Below are 18901 nucleotides of genomic sequence, written 5' to 3' on the forward strand. Positions count from 1 at the left end.
TACATGGGTGGTTGTGCGGGTGGGCTTGGTGGCTGAGTGGGTGGTTAACTGATTAACTGGTTGGTTAATTTGTCTGAGCTCTACATGTTGGAACGCGCTTTAGCTCTTTTACTGCCGTACACATGAACGCTGAGTTTGCATAGGTAATAGGTAGTTAGTTAGGCAGGAGACTTGCCTATGCCTTTCTTCTCTTCTCCTGTTCTGTGTTTTCTGCTCTGTTCTGTTCGATTTTCGACGCACTGGTACAACAACTTGTACTTGTCCTCGGCCGCGGTAGCGCTAACGTCGCTGGGGCGACCCGTGAGTAAATGCAGGAGCTGGCCATTGCCTTCTATGTAGGAGTATCCCAAGTCTATATATATGCCACTGCGCCCGCTGTCCCCGCCAAGAAGTCGTCAGCCGCGCTGGTATGCAATCCACCCACACCTACGCCTTAACAGCAATGCCATAATCGGCATACGGGAAATCGACCAAGCTGTCAAACAGCCTGCCCCAGCCATCGTCCAGCTCGCCGGGAGCACCCGGGCGTCTCGCAATGCCCGCCTTCTTCGCCTCGACCGCCTCCGCCTCCTCCGCCAGCTTCTCGCCCTTCGTCACCGCATCGTCGTCGTCCTCCTTGTGCTCCCCCGTCAGCCCAGCCAGCACCTCCGCTTCCCTTCCGCGGTACTCCTCCCGCAGCCCCGGGTGCGGACACCACACGACCTGCATGCCTGCCCTCCTTCCGGCCTCCACGCCCGGCACGCTGTCCTCGAAAACAAGGCACTCGGCGGGCTTAACCTCGGTGCCGCCTTCGCGCCGCAAGCGCGCGTTGATCGTCTCCAGCGCAAGCAAGTAGATATCCGGCGCGGGCTTGCCGCGGCCCGGCGCGACGCGGCTGTCGTCGCCCAGCACGCGGTGCTCGGGCGCGAAGGGCGCGAATAAACTGGTCAGGTGCGAGGTTTTGAGGCGGAAGTTTGCGGCGTGCGAGGACGTGGCGAGCGCGAGCTCGACTTGTGGGGAGGTGCGTTGCTCGAGCGTGGTCAGCAGGGCGGGGATCCCGGGGAGGGGCTGCGTCGAAGGGAAGTATTCGTGCTGCAGCGCCGATTGCTTGCGCATGAACTCGTCGTGCGTGATGGGCAGTTGGGCCCAGGCGTGGAAGATGCGTTGGGACTGCGCTTTGGCGTCAGCTGTCTCTGTCTCTTCGCCTCTTAAACTGCCCGCCTTCCTCTCGTTTTGCCTGCTGCGCGGCCGCGCCCATGGCGTGACAACAAGAAAGACATGACAGACGTACCTCGGGCCCCGGCCGCCCTTGTAACTGCGCCTTGATGCTCCACGGCAAATCCGGCTTGCCGTACTCGTGCAGCAGCTTGTTCGTGCAGATGGTGTACAAGTCCTCGGTGTCGATCAGCAGACCGTCCATGTCGAAGAGGCAGGCGCGGATGGCCGGCGGGGCGGCGTGGCTGCTGCTGTCACGTCAGAGAGAGGCATTGGGATGTAGATTGGGGCAGCGTACTTGGTCTGGGTTGCCATGGTGGGCTCTGTGTGGGGAGTGGGTGCTGGGGAAAGTTGTGGGAGGAAGAATTGCGGGAAGGTGGGGTGTCGGTCAGGCACCAGGCACACAGGGTCGTCGGCGCCGCGGGGTTTACGGCGTTTGACTCCGACGCACCGGGTCGCGTCGGCGTGGTTATGTCTACTGTACTTCATGCTGTGCTGACAACTGGAATATGTGTCGGCCCAGAGTTAGAAGTATCTACTAAGCCATCTACAATCTGAACTTGTGCTGCCTCCCGTATCCCCAGTTCGGCAAGCAGCTGGGTATCCCGATTCGCTCATGAGAAGAAGAACGAGTTCCCCTCTGTATCCTTCCGATTGCCCTTTGTGTAATCCTTCTTCGGGTCGAATTCCTCCCACACACTGGCTGGGAAGATGTGCTTGTTCCGTTCGTACCACCTGCGGTCCACGACCTTCGTCATTGTGGCATCCTCATCCAGACCCTCTAACAGCGATTCGTCTACCGCCGCGCTTTTCTCCTTCTTCGGATCCGGACGGGCCAGCGGGTCATAGGTAGCCAGGTCAACATCTTCCTCCGATTGCGGCAGTGGTGTCGCCTTGGTCGGCTGATCCGAATGCTCAAAAATCCGCCCACCGAACCCGACCGTCTTGTTCATCATGAAGTAGTAAAACTCGTAATGATGGGGAATGATGATCTCGCCGCGCACGAGCATCAAGTCGTCGACGCTGACACGCGCCCACTCTCTCCGGCTCTTGTCGCCGCCCACGCCCAGCTCCGCGCCCACCTTCCGCGCCTTGTCTAGGAACAACCATACGTAGTCGCCCTTCTTGACCCGGCACTTGCCGCCCGGGATGTTGGTGCCGTCGTAGAAGACGAATGGGAGCGCAAACTCTGTCGCTTTGGCAAGTTCTTGCTTCTCCAGAAATTCCTTCCGCGCCTGTTCCCGCCTTTGGTCTTCCAGCACCATTGCCGACTTGGTCATCACCTTCGGCTGAACCGCGACATTCGTATTAGGCCCAAGCCGCCTCTTCGGCACCGCGGGTCCTTTCTCCTCCTCTGTGGCGGTGGGCGCTCTCTCGTCCGCTGGCATGTTCGACATGCTCCGCGGCGTCACGGCCGCGGAAGTGCCCGTCCCTGATTCCCCTCCCTCTTCCTCATCATCTAGCCCAAACGAAAGCTTGCCCTTCGCGACTGTCTTCTTCTTCTTTTTCTTTGGCGGCCGCGGGGTCGACTCTGTACTTTGACCAATTACTACGTAGCTCCGCGCAGGCACTTCCGACACGCGCAACTTACCTTCCGATGGCGTCGCCGCGCCTGACGTCCCCGGTGTTCCCTCCTTGCCCCGGAGTTGGTCTTGGCGCTCTCGGTCCTTGAGCTCGAGTGCTTCGGCGCGGCGCTTGCGGAAGTCGGAGAGCTGGACGAGACCGACGGTTTGCGATTTCAGCAGGTCTTCTGCGGTCGAGGCTTGCGAGGTGAAGCGCGGGTTGACGAAGGTGTTGGGGGTCCCGCTCCGCGACGGGTCGGCGGACGAGGGATTGGATCGGTCCATGTTGGAAGTGTTGATTGAGTACCTTAGGGTGTGACGCGCGGGATGGAATCATTAATGGCCGGCAAAACCGCGGGCGTCGCAAACCCCAGGCGGCGGGGAGCGAGGCGCGCGTCTCGAAAATTCCGCCCGCATGCCAACACCCATTCGCGCCTGCCTGTCGCTCTGCTTCCTTGCGCTCGCATTCCCTCCCTCCTTCTCCCTCTCCCTCTCTTCACCATGGACGCCTCCGCCAATTACGACGACATGCCCGTCTTTTACGTTGGCCACCACGAGACCAAGCGCTCGTATCCTGTGACGGACCTGCTGCTTCTTCAGGCCCAGGACTGCAATGTGAGCTTCCCCCGCTCGCTGTAGCCGACCTCGTGCTAATTGCGCCCCAGTATGACATGCTCACTGCTCCCATCACCACCGCCCACTTCCACACGCGCGTGCTGAACCTGCTCTCCGCCCACAATGCCGCCCTCGCCGCGGCCTCGAACAAGGACGACGTGCCGCTGCCACTGATTTCTCCTCTAGGTCCCGAAGACACTCTTATGACGCCCAATGACACCGTGTCCCAGCTTCTGGCGCTCACCAGCCCATGGATCGACTTGGCCTCTCCGGACCCGGTCATTGCTCACATTTCGCGCCAGGTCTTCACCCAGGAAGTCGCCTATGCTTGCTTCTGCGGCGTCGGCAACATCATTATTCAGGGCCCGAAGCTGCATCACGGTGACTTGAGCCAAGACGGCGTTGCGCAATTTGCGCGTGCGATCCAAGAAGCCCTGTCCATCGGCCCGTACGTGAATCTTCAGATCATGCTGCCCATGGTCGACGACCCGACCGTCGATTCGAGTGATGAGATGGGAAGCTTGGCGCCCTTCGCGAGAGAAGAGTACCTCCAGGGCAAGGGTGGAAAAGGAAGCAAGACGGTGGACCACTTTGGCGCCTGGGACGCGTGGAATGTCATCCGGACCGTATGTAAATACAACGCGAGGCTATCCGTAGGTAAGAATCAAAATCATTCAATGCGTACCTTTTTCCGCTCGTTCCTATCGTCATTCGCTACTTCATTTTTGGGGTCTCTATGGTCAATAGTTGCATGCATCGAGGTACTGCTCTCCTGTGGCACCGTCATGCGCGTGCGCGTTGCTGACATTCTTTATGACAGCCTTGATCTTGCCGTCTCAACTTCCTCCCATGTCCGTTCAGTCCAGATGGTTCTCCGAGCCTTTGCGTCTCCTTTCAATTCCCGGCTCCACCTTCCTCAAGAACAAGAAGGGCTACTCGGTGCTTTCCGTGGGCCACCAGGCGCTCATCACACGCTATATGCGTCTGCGCAACCCACCATGGATCCTGTTGACCGACGTCGGCCCAATCCCGGGCGTGGACAACCCGGACGCAGTCATGAGCATGTCCACCGGCTTTCTCTCACCCGAAGCCGTGTCCACCACTCCTGATGCTAGCCCATCTCACGATCCGACGCCGGCCGAAGCAGCGCAGATTCCCAAGCAGAAGAAGCCCCAGGACCCTACACCCCACCTCAGCTACATCCGCTACCTGCAAAAGCACCAGCCGGCGAAGACTCCGATTGAGCGCTTCGGTTCTGGATACCAGGACTACCTTCAATCTCCTCTGCAACCACTGGCCGATAACCTCGAGAGCATCACCTACGAAGTCTTTGAGAAGGACCCAGTCAAGTACGAGTGGTACGAGCGCGCCATTGAAGCCGCCCTGCGTGACTGGAAGGCCCAGAACAAGACGACGTCTTCCCCCGATGGCTCCGTGGTCGTGGCGGTAGTGGGCGCCGGACGCGGCCCGCTCGTCACTCGCGCACTCAAAGCGTCTGCCAGCTCTGGTGTCAAGATAGACATGTGGGCGGTGGAGAAGAACCCCAACGCGTACGTGCTGCTCCAACGGCACAACCACGACACGTGGAACGGCGCCGTGACGGTCGTCAAGTCGGACATGCGTTCCTGGAAGGGCCCGCACCGGGGCGACGGCAGCCACGGAAACGTCGACATCCTCGTGTCGGAGCTGCTAGGAAGCTTCGCCGACAACGAACTCAGCCCGGAGTGCCTGGACGGCGTGCAGCACGTGCTCAACCCCACGCACGGCATCAGCATCCCGACTAGCTATACGGCGCACCTCACGCCCATCGCCGCGCCAAAACTGCACAACGACGTCGCGGCGCGCGAAGCCACGGACCCGACCGCCCCGGAGACGCCCCACGTCGTCATGCTGCACGCGATCGACTACCTCTCGACGCTCGCGCCCCCAAGCAGCAGCAGCAGCAGTAGCGGGCCGAAATCCGGCGCCGCCGAGAACCCCGCCACGCCAGACGTCCAGCTGGTCTGGGAGTTTACGCACCCAGTCTCTGCGGCGGTGATTGCGCAAGCGACACTCCGCCAGGGGGGCAGCGCGGCGGGCGGCGCGGGCGGCGCCACCGGCGGCGATGGCGCTAACGAACATAACTTCCGCTGCAGGAAGATGAGCTTTGCGTGCCGGGATCGTGGGATTTGCCATGGTTTGGCTGGATACTTTGAGACGGTGCTGTATCAGGGCCCGAGTGGCAAGGTTGAGTTGAGCACGAATCCGAATACGATCGATGCCAAGAGTAGGGATATGATCAGCTGGTTCCCGATCTATTTCCCGCTGAAGGTATGTTGTTTGCGCTATTTCTTTTTCTGTTTGCGTGGGTTGGAAGAGAGGGATTGAGGTTGCGGTTTTTGTGCGGTTTCAGTGTGTGTGCTAATGCTGCTCTCGCCCCGTTTTCTAGACACCGGTCCTTATCCCCGACGACGCGGAGATCGACGTCACCATGTGGCGCCAGACCGACGACCGCAAGGTCTGGTATGAGTGGCTCGTTGAGGCATTTGTGACCGTGCGCGGTAGGCGCCTGCGCGTTGCTGTCTCGGAGCTGCATTCGAGCAGGAAGAATGGCTGCTTGATGTAAGTGTAGTGGGGTGAGAGAGCCTGCTGGGTGGGCGTGGAGGTGGGGGGAGGAGGGAGGGGAGGGAGAGAGAAGGAAGGTGTTGCTTGTCGGGCTGTGGCTATGTAGGTGGGGATGAGTGTAGTGCGGTGCCAGCGGAGCGGAAGTGCAGTATGTATGTACCTACAGCCAACCGCCTTGGGTCCTTCTCGCTCGTATCTGTATCCGATTCAAGTTTTCTATTTTTCTCTTCCCTTCTTTCCTCTCGTCTTTCCTCTTCGTGCTACCCATCTGCATACCCGCCTAACCTCGCCCAAACATCCCACCCCATCTTTCCATCTTAATACAGCCCATCTCAGTCCAGTCCCGTCCCGTCTCATTCGAAGTTCTCGCAAAAACCGCACGCAGGAGGTGCGCAGTGGGTGCTGCGTGGCCGGTAACGGGTGATCGCCAGCCCAGTCAGCCCAACCTCAGCCCATCGCATCCACGGCTTCCGCGGCCCGCGCCACGCGCGCGTCGCTAAGGCAGGTTTGGGTTCGCGCCTAAAAACATCAGTCAGCAGTCATCAGCAGCCGCGATCGGTCAGTCGGTGGTGGTGGTGGTGGTGGTGGGGCAGCGCGGCATGATATATCTCCGCGAATAGCAGCGCTGCGTTGGCCGCCAGGCCGCTCGCTTGCTTGCTCGCTCGCGTCGCTACCCGGGGCCCCTGCCGCGGATCCCGGGCCGAGAATTGCCTGGGTGAGGAAAATTGCGGGGAAGGTCAAAGAGTGCTTGGGCACCGCCTACTTAGCCTACCTAGCCTTACTTGGGTATGGGGGGGTAGTGCGTGGGTAGACGGTAGTGTGTGCAGCTGCGGAGCGGCGGGTCCGACGCGGCTGTATGGAAGGTAGGTTTGTCTGGCTGTTTGTCTGGCTGTATGTAGGTACGTATGCAGGCACAGGTGAGGTATGTACGATGACGGTGGGGGGCGTGGGGTCCGGCAGCGTGCAGCAGCTTGCAGCGCGCATCTGTGGCGGTAGGTGGTGCGTATAAAGCGCGGCCGGTAGCAGTTTGCCGTTTGCCGTTTGCCGTCTGCTTGCCTGCCTTCACTGCCTTGCCACTGACTACTGAATACCCCCACAGCTACGACACGATGCACAGCATGCTGTATCTCGCGTCCGCCAGCCTGTCTGCGGCGGCACTGGCTGCGGCTGTCGACGTGGTCGTCCCGGCTTCGGTGCCCTTGGGCGCGGCGAGGCTGGATAAGGCGCCCGTTGGTATCTCGTACGTTGCTGTCTGCTTCTGCTTCTGCTTCTGCAGTTATTTTCCTGTTTAGGGTGTGAGAGATAACTAGTGGCTAAACATTGCGTGCGTCCGCAGATACGAGTTCTTTGCCTTCCCATCCTATCGCCTAAACGTCTCTGCTACTGCGAGGTGCGAGCGCAACCTGAGAGACCTATCTGGCACATGGCCGCCCGTGCGCATTGGTGGGACGACGCAGTGAGTTGGCTGATTTATCCGTTTGTTCGTTTGAAAGTACGAAGTGGAAGGCAGCTTTAGATAGGAAGGCTGACACCATTGCCCAACAACAGAGACCGCGCGCTCTTCGACCCCGCGCTCGACGCGTACGTCAGCTACAGTGTCGCGGACCCGGCGGACGCGCCTGCGGACCTGACGTTCGGGCCAGGGTTCCTGGAGCTGGCGGGCGAGTACGAGGGGAGAGTTACGCTGGGTGAGTTGCCGACCTCTTTACCTGCCTAAACTTCCCTACCTCGTCTTGTAAAAGAACATGTCTCGCTAACTATGCTTTTCTTTGTTTTCCGCAGGCCTCAACAGAGGCCGCAACAACCTCGACAACACCATCGCTGCCGCCCGCGCCGCCGTCTCCGCTATGCCCAACCTCCTCGCCATCGAACTCGGCAACGAGCCCGAATGTACCGTCCTGCCCTCCCCCCTCACAACCCCCTCCCAGCCGTATACTAACCTTCCCCCCCTTTCCCTCCGGCAGACTACCCCAAAGACGGGCAGCCCATCGCTGCTGGGACATGGGACCCAGCCACGGACGCCGCCTCGCAAGCAAATTGGCAGCTGGCGGTCGGCGGCGCGCTAGCGTCCGACTCAACATTAAACACGGCGCCGCCGGTGTTTGAGGCGGGCAACTCGCTGGAGAGCCCGGACACGTGGGGCGCGAGGGAGCTGATTCAGGCGCAGAACGAGAGTGCGCGGGAGTGGGTGAAGTCGTATTCGCATCACAATTACCCGGGCGGCGGGATCGAGGACCTTATGAGCCATGCCAATGTGGTATCGAACGTGGAGCAGTTCGGTGACGACGTCGTTGCTGCGCAGGACCTTGGGTGGGAGTATGTGCTTGGCGAGACGAACTCGGGTGTGTATACTGCATCTCCTCTTTCCTCTGTTATCTTTCTCCCTCTCCTTTTCCCTCCTACCCCTCTTTCTTTCCATTCCTTGTCTCTGCCGTGAAACTCACGCACCAACACACACACACACACACATACACGCACAAACTAACACGCCACCCCCACAGCCACCGGCGGTGGCGCCGCCTCCGTCTCCCCTTCCTTCGGCGCCGCCCTCTGGCTCGCAGACTACGCCCTTCAAGCCGCCAGCGCAAACATCTCCCGCCTGTACTTCCACCACGGCACCGTCGGCAACTGCCAGTACTGCTGGTGGGGCCGCTACAGCATGGGCGCGCCCTACTATGGCGCGTATTTTGCTGCTAGTGCGTTTGCGCTGGGCGAGTGGGTCGTGCCTCTCGACGCAGGAGAGGACGCTGGAGCGGGGGATGTGGGTGCTTATGCGGTATATGATCTCGATGGAGCGGTCAAGGGCGTCGCGCTGCTGAACACTGCGTACTGGGATGGCAGCGGCGAGAGGGCGGGTACCGAGGTAGTACTAAGAGGCTTAGGGAGCGGGGGTGTTAAGGCGAAGAGGCTGACGTCGGAGAGTGGTGGCGCGACGGCGAGGGTGGACAAAGGCCAGAAAGTCACGTTTGCGGGCAGGGAGTTTGAGGACGGAACTTGTGTTGTTAGTGGGGAGGAGGTGCTGGAGGAGGTTGTGGTTGATGCGGAGGGCACGGCGAGGGTGAGTGTGGGCGCTTCGGAGGGGGTGTTGGTGCTTTTGTAGCGTGGGGGGGTTGTGTGTACGGCTGTAAGTAACATGCACGGGTCCGACACCGAAAAGATAGGAGAGAGAACGAGGACTGAGCTCTAAATTGTCGGTGAGAAGCATACTACGTACGTCCACTGCTGCTACTCTACGCGGATATCGGGCTGCGTTGGGCAGTTTTGCCGATAGGTACGGATGGATAGGTAATCGTGGGTAGGTACGGAGTAGGGGGGGCTTCTTTAGATCGGGATCTTATCGATCTGCAAGATCTGGAGCTACTGACTCGACTTGATAGGACTGAGGACTTTTTTTTTTCGATACTGTGGGGATAGCTTCATGCCATGGCAGTGGGGGGTTCGGCTACATCGTGTTTGGTTTCTGCTCGTCGAGATGTCCTGGGTATCAATAACTCCGTCACCCATCCAACAACCTTAGCCGGCATCAGCAACATTGGCAACCTCCACTAACAGGAACCACGTTCCGTCACACCGTCGTCTTCACCCTGACCAACAAACACCAAGCCGCAACGACGAACCCAGATGCCCACCGCCCAAGCACCAATCAACCCGCCCCCTCCCAAAGCCGAGCCGTATCTGCCGACAGCAAGCAAACAAACACCTCGCCCTCGTATGACATCATCGCCCACTCGTTCGGAGGAGCCGGATTTGCTTCATCATCATCGTAAATCCGATTGGTTGCTGTAAATCCGACCGCTCGACTACTGCCGACCGACGCGAGGCGGGGTAGTATGCCGTATGCTGGTCTTAGAGCGTCCAAGGGGGCTCATGGAGGCCTGCGCTGATGCTTCTTGGAGGCCTGCGCTCTCGCTTCGTCGGTCTTCGTCGGCCATCGCTGCTGACATGCAGCTTTTCTCCATCACGAGCCCGTCAGCAGACCAGACCGCTCTTCTCCTTGCTAATACTGGGACGACGAGGCTCGCCGGCCTTGACTGTGGAGTAGTGCCAGCCATGCCATTGGTAATGGATGAAATGGGATGGGCCGATTGAGGGTATATAGGGGAGGGTTATACGCCGTCTGCTGGTGCTTTCTTTTGTATTCTTCTCTTGAACCAGTCTTTCTTCTTCTGTCTTAATCATCACTATGAGGCCGCTTCAGCCATCGTCGGTCTTGCTGGCCGGCTTTCTTTCCGCCGCGTGTCTCTCCCCAGCCGTAGCAGCAGCCAAGTCGACGCTCTTCGAGGGCGGCACCATCATCTCCTTTGACGACGATTCCCAAACCATCAAAGTGCTGCGCGACCACTCCCTCCTCGTAACAGGCGACCGCATCGCCGCCATCTTCGACACCCCCTCCAATGCGACCAACGTCTCCATCCCCGCCGACGCCGAGAGAGTCCCAGCCACGGGCAAGATCATCTCGCCCGGCTTCGTCGACACCCACCGCCACGGCTGGCAGACCGCCTACAAGACCCTCGGCTCCAACACCACGCTGGGCGAGTACTTTTCGCGGTACGGCGAATTCACGCAGGCGGCGACCGTGTTCACCCCAGACGACGTCTACTACGGCCAGCTGGCGGGCGTGTACGAGGCCCTCAACGCGGGCGTCACGTCGATTCTCGAGCACGCGCACGCCACCTTTTCGAACGATACTGCCCGCGCTTACCTCAACGCTTCCCTCGACAGCGGCGTCCGCATGTGGTGGTGCTACGCCTTCCATACCCTCGACAACGGCTTCTCCGTCCCGCAGCAAATGGCAAACTTCCGGGACCTGCTGGCCGACGAGCGCCTGCAAGCCAGCACGACCGTGCTCCCCGGCATCGCGTACGACGCGTTCGCGACAGGCAGCGCGGACGAAGTCGCCGCTATCGTCGACCTCGCCACGTCTGAGAACATCTCCGCCATCACGACGCACTACCTCGGCGGCCCGTGGTTCAACGCCAATAGCCCCGCCAAGCTCAACGACCTCGCCCTCCTGAACGGCACAACCCCCATCGTCTTCTCCCACGCCAGCTACCTCACCCCGGAAGACGCGGCCCTGCTGCGCACGCACAACCACTACATCTCCACCACCCCCGAGTCCGAAATGCACTACGGGCACGGCCACGAGTCCACGGACCTAGCAGCCGACCAGGCCGCGCTCGGCGTAGATACGCACTTCACCTTCTCCTCGGACATATTGACGCAAGCCCGCCTCTGGCTCCAGTCCACCCGCCTCAAGTGGTTCGTCCAGCGCCTCCACGAATGGTCCATCCCCGCCACAAGCCCCATGTCCGCCTCCCAAGCCTTCCTGCTCGCGACGCGCGCGGGCGGCCTCGCGCTCCGCCGGCCGGACATCGGCGTCTTGAGCCCTGGCGCTGTCGCTGATATCGTGCTCTTTGATGGCACGGCCCCAAATATGCTCGGCTGGTGGGACCCGGTTGCGGCGGTGATTCTGCACGCGAATGTGGGCGACGTCAAGGACGTCATGGTCGGCGGCGAGTGGCGGAAGCGGGATGGAGAGCTGGTTTTGAAGCAGGATAGGAGCGTGGTCGAGGAGAATTTTTTGAAGTCTGCGAAGAGGATCCAGAGGGTGTGGTTGGAGACGCCGGCGCCGCTGCTCGAGGGCGAGTATCAGGCTGGTGTAAGGTATGAGCGCACGCATATGGTGGATGTCGTTAGAGGGAATGGGACGGGGTATTAGTATTAGGGGACGTGTATAATGCTTGGCTATGTAGGTGCTGATGGTAATGATAATGTCTGCTCTCACCTCTCTCTCCGGCCGCACGCATCTGTTAACCTACTAGGTAGTCAACACTCGACACAGCGCTAACCAACCTACCTACCTACCTACCTACCTACCGATCTTACCTCGCGCACTAACCACTAACCCTCCTCCCCTTTCCCTCTCCCTTCTTCACCATTAACAACATCCTCATACTTAGGCAGCCCCTCCGTGAGCGTCGCGCGCGGGTCTGCGGAGCGCGCGGGCAGCAGCGCCTTCACGTGCGCGCGGAAGCCGTGGGGCGCCGTCCAGGTGGGCAGGAGGCGCGCCGAGTGCCGTGTGCGCGTCGCGCTGTGCGTGCTGCTTGCGGGGCTGAGGGCGAGCGCGGCGGAGGCGGCGCTGCAGCGCGGCGTGAAGCGGAGGGCGTGTTTGCGTTTTTTGGCCACGGTGAGGACATGCAGGTGCGTGCTTGGGAGGCGGGCTTTGACGTAGTACTGCACGAGCTAGATGCGGCCGGCAATGCGCGTCGAGATGCTGGGCGGGAGAGCGTGGCCGGGCGAGTGCGCGAACGAGGCGCTAGGAGCGAGCTGAGTGCCCAGTCGGTTGCCCATTTGGCGGGCGCCTTGCACGGCGGACGGGAAGCGGAACTGGAAGGGGAGGGCGACGAAGGCGTCGTTGGCGTTAGTGAGGGCGCCAATGTCCTCCCCGGCAAACAGCTCCGCCTCGTACTGGAACAGGATGCTTTTCCCGATGAGCGTCTTGTACGTGTTGTTCCCGCTGCTGACGACAATGTGCGAGATGGCGCGGCCTTTGAAGCTGACTGAGACGCATGATGGCCCCAGCCGCGAGCTGTCTATTCGCACGCTTCCGCGCACGACGTCGCCCTCGGAGTAGACGACGGCGTCGGCTTGCGCTTGTGTTTGTGTGTTGTCTAGGACGATTTGGAATGCGTCTTCGGCGCTTGAGGTGGCCATGATTATGATTGTAGGGTTGAGGTAGAAATGAGGTGCGATTAAAGAAATATGGTGAGGTGAGACGGTGGCTGTTACCTATTAAGCCTTCTGTTTTCCCCACATAAAGACGGCAGCCGCGACATGTCTGATTGGCTTCTGAGCAACACTCTTCATAGCGTTGGCTGATGAAATATTGTCGAGGGCACGAAATAGAGAAAAGAGTTGAGTTGAGTTAAGTTGCTGGCGAAGAGATGAGGTGGAGCTGTTGCTGACTAAGCGAGACTAGCTACACTACATAGGGCACAAGCTAAACTACATCAGGCAAGAGAGCAATGCCTGCACAACACATTGACAAACATGCTCGATCTATGCGACGAAAGTGCTTGACGAGCTAGCTTCTTCCCTTGTCCCACTATAGATCTAGAGACAAAGTAAGTCATAGTTCAAGGAGAGATTGGAAAAGCTTACGCTCCGAGCAGTAGCGTTCGTTATCGCATCGTCTTATATTGCAGTATTCCTCCATGCAAACATCTAACAAGCTTTAGTAAAACATTTCCCATCACATTATACGTAGATAATTATGAGAATTGCACCACTGAGATTGTCCAAAGCATTCCTTGAAACAACCACCAGCTGTACATACATCTATACGGAACTAAAGTAAGCGTACAGGTCGATAGAATACGTAAAGCACACCTACGCTCTCGGCAGTAACTTCCGTACTCTCTCTCAGAGTAACAAGTTCTGTTGCAACAAATATCTATCGCCACTGTTAGCGGAAGGGTTCTTATTATACTCATTAAGTATAGATAGCTTACGCATATCGCAAAACTTAGTGCCAGCAACCACTACATTATCACAATGTCCGGAATCTCCTGTACATCGGTCTATTCGATTCTCATTTTTAGCTTTAAACCCCACTTTCAATAGACACACGTGAGGGGAACCAACGAGTGTTGCATAGGTTACTTCCAGAACAAGGTCTTTTTTGACAACCCCACATCTGGCATGTGGAGATTCGTAAAGAGGGCCCGAAGAATGACATTGGCAGAAGGAAACAGCAGTTGAAAAGCCACAGTTAGAAAGATTCGAGTAGATATCAATGTACGACGCTGGGATGTTGCAGTGATGTAGAATCATGGAACGGAATCGCGAATTCAGAATTATATATTCGAGCGAGAGTTTAATACAATCCAGAAGACAATCCATCCCGCGGCCACATCCATGGCCTTTTTAATCCCTCATGTTGGTGGCACATTACAAAAGACCACGCGGCTTGATCCTATTTGTTGTAAAACCGGTTTTGTGTATTTATTTGCTGCCAAGCCGGACGCCTTTCAGCTGCTGCTGAATGCCTCATGGCGCGCAGCCTTGCTGGTAAGCAGCCACAGATGCGCATCTGCATGCCGTTCTTAGAGCGTAGTGTGATTGCTCTGTACTAGGCTGTGGCTTGTGTGTATAAGGGAATATTAAGCGATTTGCAGGGTTCATTTTCGTGATATACATATAGAGCCATCGGCTTGGAAAAGTGCCGTCTATACCCGTAGCCATTGCCAATGGCCTAAGTAAGGAGACTATTACTAGCAGAAATTAAACCATTATTTATTTACTATCAACCGATAGTCTACAACTATATCTCAATAGCACTTTCTCCCCGGCATGAATAACAAATAGCTATCGACGGAGCTAAAATACTTAAATCTAAGTCTTAGCTACTAACTAAGCATACATACAAAGCCATCCTCACATCTCCAGGCCCGAGCTATCACATTTAAGAAACCAGTGACGAGACCTTCCACCACAGAATGCCAAGCCCCTAACCCATTATCTCACCCGTCCAGCCGGTGTTTATGAGACACAGTCTGTAGCTTAGTGAAATAAAATAGATAGCGTAATGGAATAGAGCGTTGATTGTTGATAGGTAATAACACCCTAACCCCCAGCACTAGCATACCCGCCCCCACCACCATAAATACTCGCACCCGGCGCAAAGCCAACAAGCCTCTCCCCCGGCCCAGGCCGGAACTTCAGCTCCTTATACCACTCACACGCCGAGGGCGCGAGCTGCTCAACCTCCGCAAACTCGAAGCCGGCCTTGGGCAGCTTGTCGAAGATGCCGCGCGAGTACTGCGGCGAGATGTTGTGCACTTGGGCTAGGTATTTCTTCTGTGGTGGCATTAGTTTCACGGCTCATGGCGTTGGGGTTTGTGGGGTTGAATTTCGGGACGGCAATGGCAGCGCAGCGAAACCGTGCGTTTGGAAACAAGTCGGTTTGCGCGCCGTACGTACCTGGACCAGCGGGCTCGTCACCCGCGCCAGCAGCCGCGCTGTGTTGGCAATCGTGTTCTGCCGCGCTCCCTCGTCCATGACTCGACTCCACAGCTCCCTCGCCTGGTCATACTCGCTGCTCTTCCCCTCGTGGAAATAGTGGCTCTTGCGGCTGACAATGTTGTCACTGACGGCGTTCGGCGCCTCGGCAGCATCCGGGCGGAACTTGTGCGCGTTGCTGTTGGGCACGTACTGCTTGTTGCCAGCATGGTTAGCATCGACGCGCATCTGGCCGTCAAAGTTGAGCGGCGAAAACGACCCCGCCATGAACGGGCAGTTGACGGGGATCTGGTGCAGGTTCACGCCGATGCGGTGGTACTGCGCGTCGCGGTAGAAGAACATGCGGAACTGGAGGAGCGGGTCCGGCGAGTCTTCGATGCCCGGTACCATGCTGCCGGGCGAGAAGGCCGCTTGCTCGACGTCGCGGTGGAAGTTCTCCGGGTTCTTGTTCAGGACGAGGCGCCCGAACTCGCGCATCGGGAAGCGGTTGCGCGGCCATACTTTCGTCACGTCGAATGGGTCGAAGCCGAGTTTCTCGGCGTCGGCTTCCTCCGGCTTCATAATCTGGATTTTGGCGGCCCACTCGATGTTCTCCCCCTTTTCGATTGCCTGCCAGAGATCGCGCTTCGAGTAGTCTGGATCCTGGCCCGACACGCGCGTCGCCTCGTCGTCCGTAAACTGCTTCTGCCCGTGCTTCGCGATGAAGTGGTATTTAATGTAGACGAAGCCGCCGTCCTTATTAACCCACTTGAACGTATGACAGCCGTAGCCGTGGTTAAAGCGCCAGCCAACAGGGGTGCCATGATCGGAGAAAAACATCAGACCAGCGTGGTTGGCCTCGGGAGTGTTGGCAAGGAGGTCGAAGGTGGCGTCGAAGTCGAGAAGAAAGTTGTCTGGCCGCCGCCATTGCGAGCGGATTACGTCTGGTCCTTGGATGGGGTCGCGGCAGAAGAATATGGGCCAGTTGAGCCCTACGATGTCGTAGTTGCCTTCTTGGGTGTAGAATTTGATGGCGAAGCCACGCGGGTTGCGTGCTTCGTCTGGGAATTCGCGCCTGAGTGTGACGGTGGAAAAGCGGACAAATACCGGTGTCTTCTCTCCAACCGACTGGAGAAAGTTTGCTTTCTGTTTCTATGTGAGGAGCTATCCTTAAGGCGATATCCGTTACTTACAGTCAAGTCGCTCACATCCTGGGTTGTCTCAAAATAACCGAATGCACCGCTGCCGCATGGGTGGACCATCCCTTGAGACCATTAGCCAATCTGTACATTTGTAAAGCCTCCGAAAGCCACATACTCTCCAGATTCTTGGATCGATTGAATGTTTGCTGCTTCCTTCCCACGAGCATTAGTCACGAATTTGTCACCCAAACAACAAGGAAAGTCCTTACTGGAAAAGGAAAATATCGCTAGCGAGCGGAATACCACCGATAGTTTTGCTATGCGCACTGTTCACATATTAGCCTCGCCGAACCACAATAGACTCTCCAAAACACATACGGGTCAGGGAAAGGATGTCCCTCATTGTTAGTGAAGTACGCGCCGTCATCAGCCCTCTTGCCGCCTTGTACAGTGCCAGACACCTTAGCGATAATGTCGGCGGGTCCCTCGTTTGCACTCGCCATGTGCGACATGCGGTTGCTGCGGGACTCGCCCTGCAGGGCACTTCCAATTGCTGCGGCCGTTGCTTGCAGTGGGTGCTGCATCGGGTGCATCTGGTTGCTGTTGGACGATGTGGTAGTTGGCATTTTGGGCAGTTTTGACGTTAGATTTGATGGAACATCCATAGAATGTCAGACTATGAGACAGAAAACAGTGCTGTTTGTCGGTGAGAAGACGTTTATATTACTCCTAGTACCCAGTGATTGCTCATTGGATAGTGCGGACGACTGTCAGTATCATAGCATCATCATTGTTGTCAGGGGAGGTGGGCAGCACGCATGCGCCATTTGAAAAGCGAATCAGAGGTGTCGAATTGTAAGGCTGCTCTATGTAATGATGTCAACGCAGCGCAAGAATTATTAACACTCGAGCTCCCATTGAGTGAATTCGAGGGTTGGAGGTACAAGTCAGATATAGGTAGTACTCCTAGGAATAAGTATGACGAAGAAGCGTGTAACTGTACTTTAGCTTGCTAGGAATTCCATGACAGAAAGCCGGAACCAACACTGGACCGTTCTACTCCGGCATACTACTCAAACGCATTGAGAAAAACTGTAGATATCAAGCAACGAGGAGAGAATGAGATGATTGATGTTACGAAAGCAAATGAGCATCGACGGCAGAAGTGGGAGTTGCAGGCAACGCGCGGAGTAGAGGCCCGCGTCGCTGACTTAGCTGCGCTAAGCCTTTTAAAGCAAGCTCTAAGCTGCTTTAGAGCCTTAGGGCCGTGGTCACCTGCTAGCGCGCATCGACGCGAACCCCGCACGTCAACGTCAATCCCCATCGTTCTCTTTCCCCACAACTTCTTCGTACGGCGGCGGCGGCAACTCCTCACCCCCGTCTTCATCCTCCCAGTACATTCCACCGTCAGCAGCGCCATCTTCCGCAAACGCAATCCTTTCCCCAGCCTCCGCTTCACGCAGCCCCGGCCACGGCAGTACCGTCGAGCCCTTAACGTGATCGCCCACAGCCTTGACGTCAAACATCTTGCCCGCGCACTCGATGCTCAGCACTGCTACGAGGTCGTACGACCGTACGATGTTGTACGACTTGAAGGACGGGGTGAAGTGCTTGGGCACCACGAGCTGGCCCTCATTCTCCAGCAGCGACGCGAGCGGCACCATCTCGCCTCCAGCCGGCAGCAGGAGCGGCGGCGCCGAGGAAGATGAAGATGCCTCGCCGTGCTTCGCGTCCCAGTGACGCTCGGCAATGGTGATTTTGCGCGTGGTGGCTCGACATATCTGCGACAAGGAGACGACGCGGACTTGGGTGTGTGCCTTGATGGAGACGGTGAGTGCGTGCAGGTGCAAGGGCGGTGGCGTGGCTATGTCCGCGCTGCGCTCGCCGTGCGTGATGCCGAATGAAATGCTGAACGGGTGCCCTGCCCTGATCGTCTGGGGCAAGTGCATTTTTACCGCGAACGAGGCGGATGGGTCCTTTGAGCTAGGGATTAAGTCACAGAAGTGAGCGCGAAGGCCGTGCGGCTCGTAGTCGGGAATGAGGCGGCGCGACTGGCGCGTGTGTGACATGGTGCGGGTGGTAAGTGCAGGAGAAAGGGCAGGCGTGGGATCGGTACAGACGGGGCTGAAGTTCAGGTAGGTGACCTTCTTCTTCTCGCTGCTAAAGATCTTGAGGTGCATCGTCAGGATGCTGGCTTCGAGGTAGTATTGCACCGACTGGGGCTGGCCGCGGACGTCGGCTGTGAAGGTGGGAGGAAGAGCATGGCCGGGCTCGCTTTCAAAGGTGCGGCTGGGCTCGCTGTAGGTTCTGGCCTGTACGGCTGCCGGAAAGCGGAATTCGAAGGGAAAGGTTGCGAAAGAATCGTCCTCCGAGGCGGAAGAGGCAATGTCCTCGCCGGAGAAGAGGATCGTGTCGTATTGGAGGAGAGTGTATTTGCTTACGCGGGTGGCATGGCTATTGCCCTGCCGTTCGTTGATGCGGGATATGGCTAGGCCCTTGAAGCAGATTGAGACGCGCGAGGACTGGAGCTTCGTGTCGACTCTCACTTTTCCGCGCACCACGTCGCCCTCGCAAAAGACAGTGCGGGCACTGACACCGTCCAGTGCAATCTGCAATGGTTCTTCAGTCGCCATTTTTGTTGGCCTTAACATTGCGACCAAGGATGACATTAATAAGTTCGAGGTGAGTGTGGCTTTGGCTGCTATTTATAGATAACCCGGCCACGTGAAGCTGACGGATCGTCGCAATTGCTGCCTGAAGATGCCCCAAAGGCTTAGCTTCACT

At 57.8% G+C, this 18901-nt stretch overlaps 9 protein-coding genes across 9 annotated transcripts; 3 read left to right on the top strand and 6 right to left on the bottom strand.

Moving 5' to 3' along the window:
* Positions 1 to 426: 426 nt before the first annotated feature.
* Positions 427 to 1509, bottom strand: K452DRAFT_295393 (uncharacterized protein; the record flags this gene model as incomplete). The annotated part of the gene is made up of 3 exons (XM_033541805.1): positions 427 to 1149; positions 1271 to 1442; positions 1493 to 1509. The coding sequence occupies 3 exons, from the start codon at positions 1507 to 1509 to the stop codon at positions 427 to 429; spliced, it is 912 nt and encodes a 303-aa protein (XP_033401544.1).
* Positions 1510 to 1808: 299 nt separating this feature from the next.
* On the bottom strand, positions 1809 to 3041 carry K452DRAFT_295394 (uncharacterized protein; the record flags this gene model as incomplete). Its single annotated transcript, XM_033541806.1, has 2 exons — positions 1809 to 2725; positions 2786 to 3041. The coding sequence occupies 2 exons, from the start codon at positions 3039 to 3041 to the stop codon at positions 1809 to 1811; spliced, it is 1173 nt and encodes a 390-aa protein (XP_033401545.1).
* Positions 3042 to 3257: 216 nt separating this feature from the next.
* On the top strand, positions 3258 to 5976 carry K452DRAFT_220463 (uncharacterized protein; the record flags this gene model as incomplete). Its single annotated transcript, XM_033536467.1, has 4 exons — positions 3258 to 3371; positions 3422 to 4001; positions 4192 to 5681; positions 5800 to 5976. 4 exons carry the CDS (start codon positions 3258 to 3260, stop codon positions 5974 to 5976), a joined length of 2361 nt encoding a protein of 786 aa, XP_033401546.1.
* A 1097-nt stretch (positions 5977 to 7073) lies between these two features.
* K452DRAFT_265215 (glycoside hydrolase family 79 protein) lies at positions 7074 to 9172 on the top strand. Its single transcript, XM_033538734.1, has 6 exons — positions 7074 to 7215; positions 7312 to 7431; positions 7524 to 7663; positions 7758 to 7865; positions 7940 to 8317; positions 8477 to 9172. Exons 1-6 carry the CDS (start codon positions 7085 to 7087, stop codon positions 9073 to 9075), a joined length of 1476 nt encoding a protein of 491 aa, XP_033401547.1. The 5' UTR covers positions 7074 to 7084; the 3' UTR covers positions 9076 to 9172.
* A 788-nt stretch (positions 9173 to 9960) lies between these two features.
* K452DRAFT_284219 (uncharacterized protein) lies at positions 9961 to 11760 on the top strand. The gene has a single exon (XM_033539910.1). The coding sequence runs from the start codon at positions 10159 to 10161 to the stop codon at positions 11692 to 11694; it is 1536 nt and encodes a 511-aa protein (XP_033401548.1). The 5' UTR covers positions 9961 to 10158; the 3' UTR covers positions 11695 to 11760.
* A 150-nt stretch (positions 11761 to 11910) lies between these two features.
* On the bottom strand, positions 11911 to 12689 carry K452DRAFT_315988 (uncharacterized protein; the record flags this gene model as incomplete). The annotated part of the gene is made up of 1 exon (XM_033543911.1): positions 11911 to 12689. One exon carries the CDS (start codon positions 12687 to 12689, stop codon positions 12219 to 12221), a length of 471 nt encoding a protein of 156 aa, XP_033401549.1. The 3' UTR covers positions 11911 to 12218.
* Positions 12690 to 12889: 200 nt separating this feature from the next.
* On the bottom strand, positions 12890 to 13805 carry K452DRAFT_126190 (uncharacterized protein). The gene is made up of 5 exons (XM_033535235.1): positions 13620 to 13805; positions 13487 to 13555; positions 13369 to 13428; positions 13137 to 13199; positions 12890 to 13088 (listed from the first exon to the last, which is right to left on the bottom strand). The coding sequence occupies exons 1-5, from the start codon at positions 13711 to 13713 to the stop codon at positions 13081 to 13083; spliced, it is 294 nt and encodes a 97-aa protein (XP_033401550.1). The 5' UTR covers positions 13714 to 13805; the 3' UTR covers positions 12890 to 13080.
* Positions 13806 to 14600: 795 nt separating this feature from the next.
* On the bottom strand, positions 14601 to 16743 carry K452DRAFT_220906 (uncharacterized protein; the record flags this gene model as incomplete). The annotated part of the gene is made up of 6 exons (XM_033536488.1): positions 14601 to 14834; positions 14958 to 16121; positions 16169 to 16239; positions 16293 to 16330; positions 16387 to 16443; positions 16496 to 16743. 6 exons carry the CDS (start codon positions 16741 to 16743, stop codon positions 14601 to 14603), a joined length of 1812 nt encoding a protein of 603 aa, XP_033401551.1.
* A 433-nt stretch (positions 16744 to 17176) lies between these two features.
* Positions 17177 to 18750, bottom strand: K452DRAFT_315989 (uncharacterized protein; the record flags this gene model as incomplete). Its single annotated transcript, XM_033543912.1, has 1 exon — positions 17177 to 18750. One exon carries the CDS (start codon positions 18748 to 18750, stop codon positions 17431 to 17433), a length of 1320 nt encoding a protein of 439 aa, XP_033401552.1. The 3' UTR covers positions 17177 to 17430.
* Positions 18751 to 18901: the final 151 nt, after the last annotated feature.

This window comes from Aplosporella prunicola, assembly GCF_010093885.1.
Source record: "Aplosporella prunicola CBS 121167 unplaced genomic scaffold K452scaffold_4, whole genome shotgun sequence".
NCBI classification, from domain to species: Eukaryota; Fungi; Ascomycota; class Dothideomycetes; order Botryosphaeriales; family Aplosporellaceae; genus Aplosporella; species Aplosporella prunicola.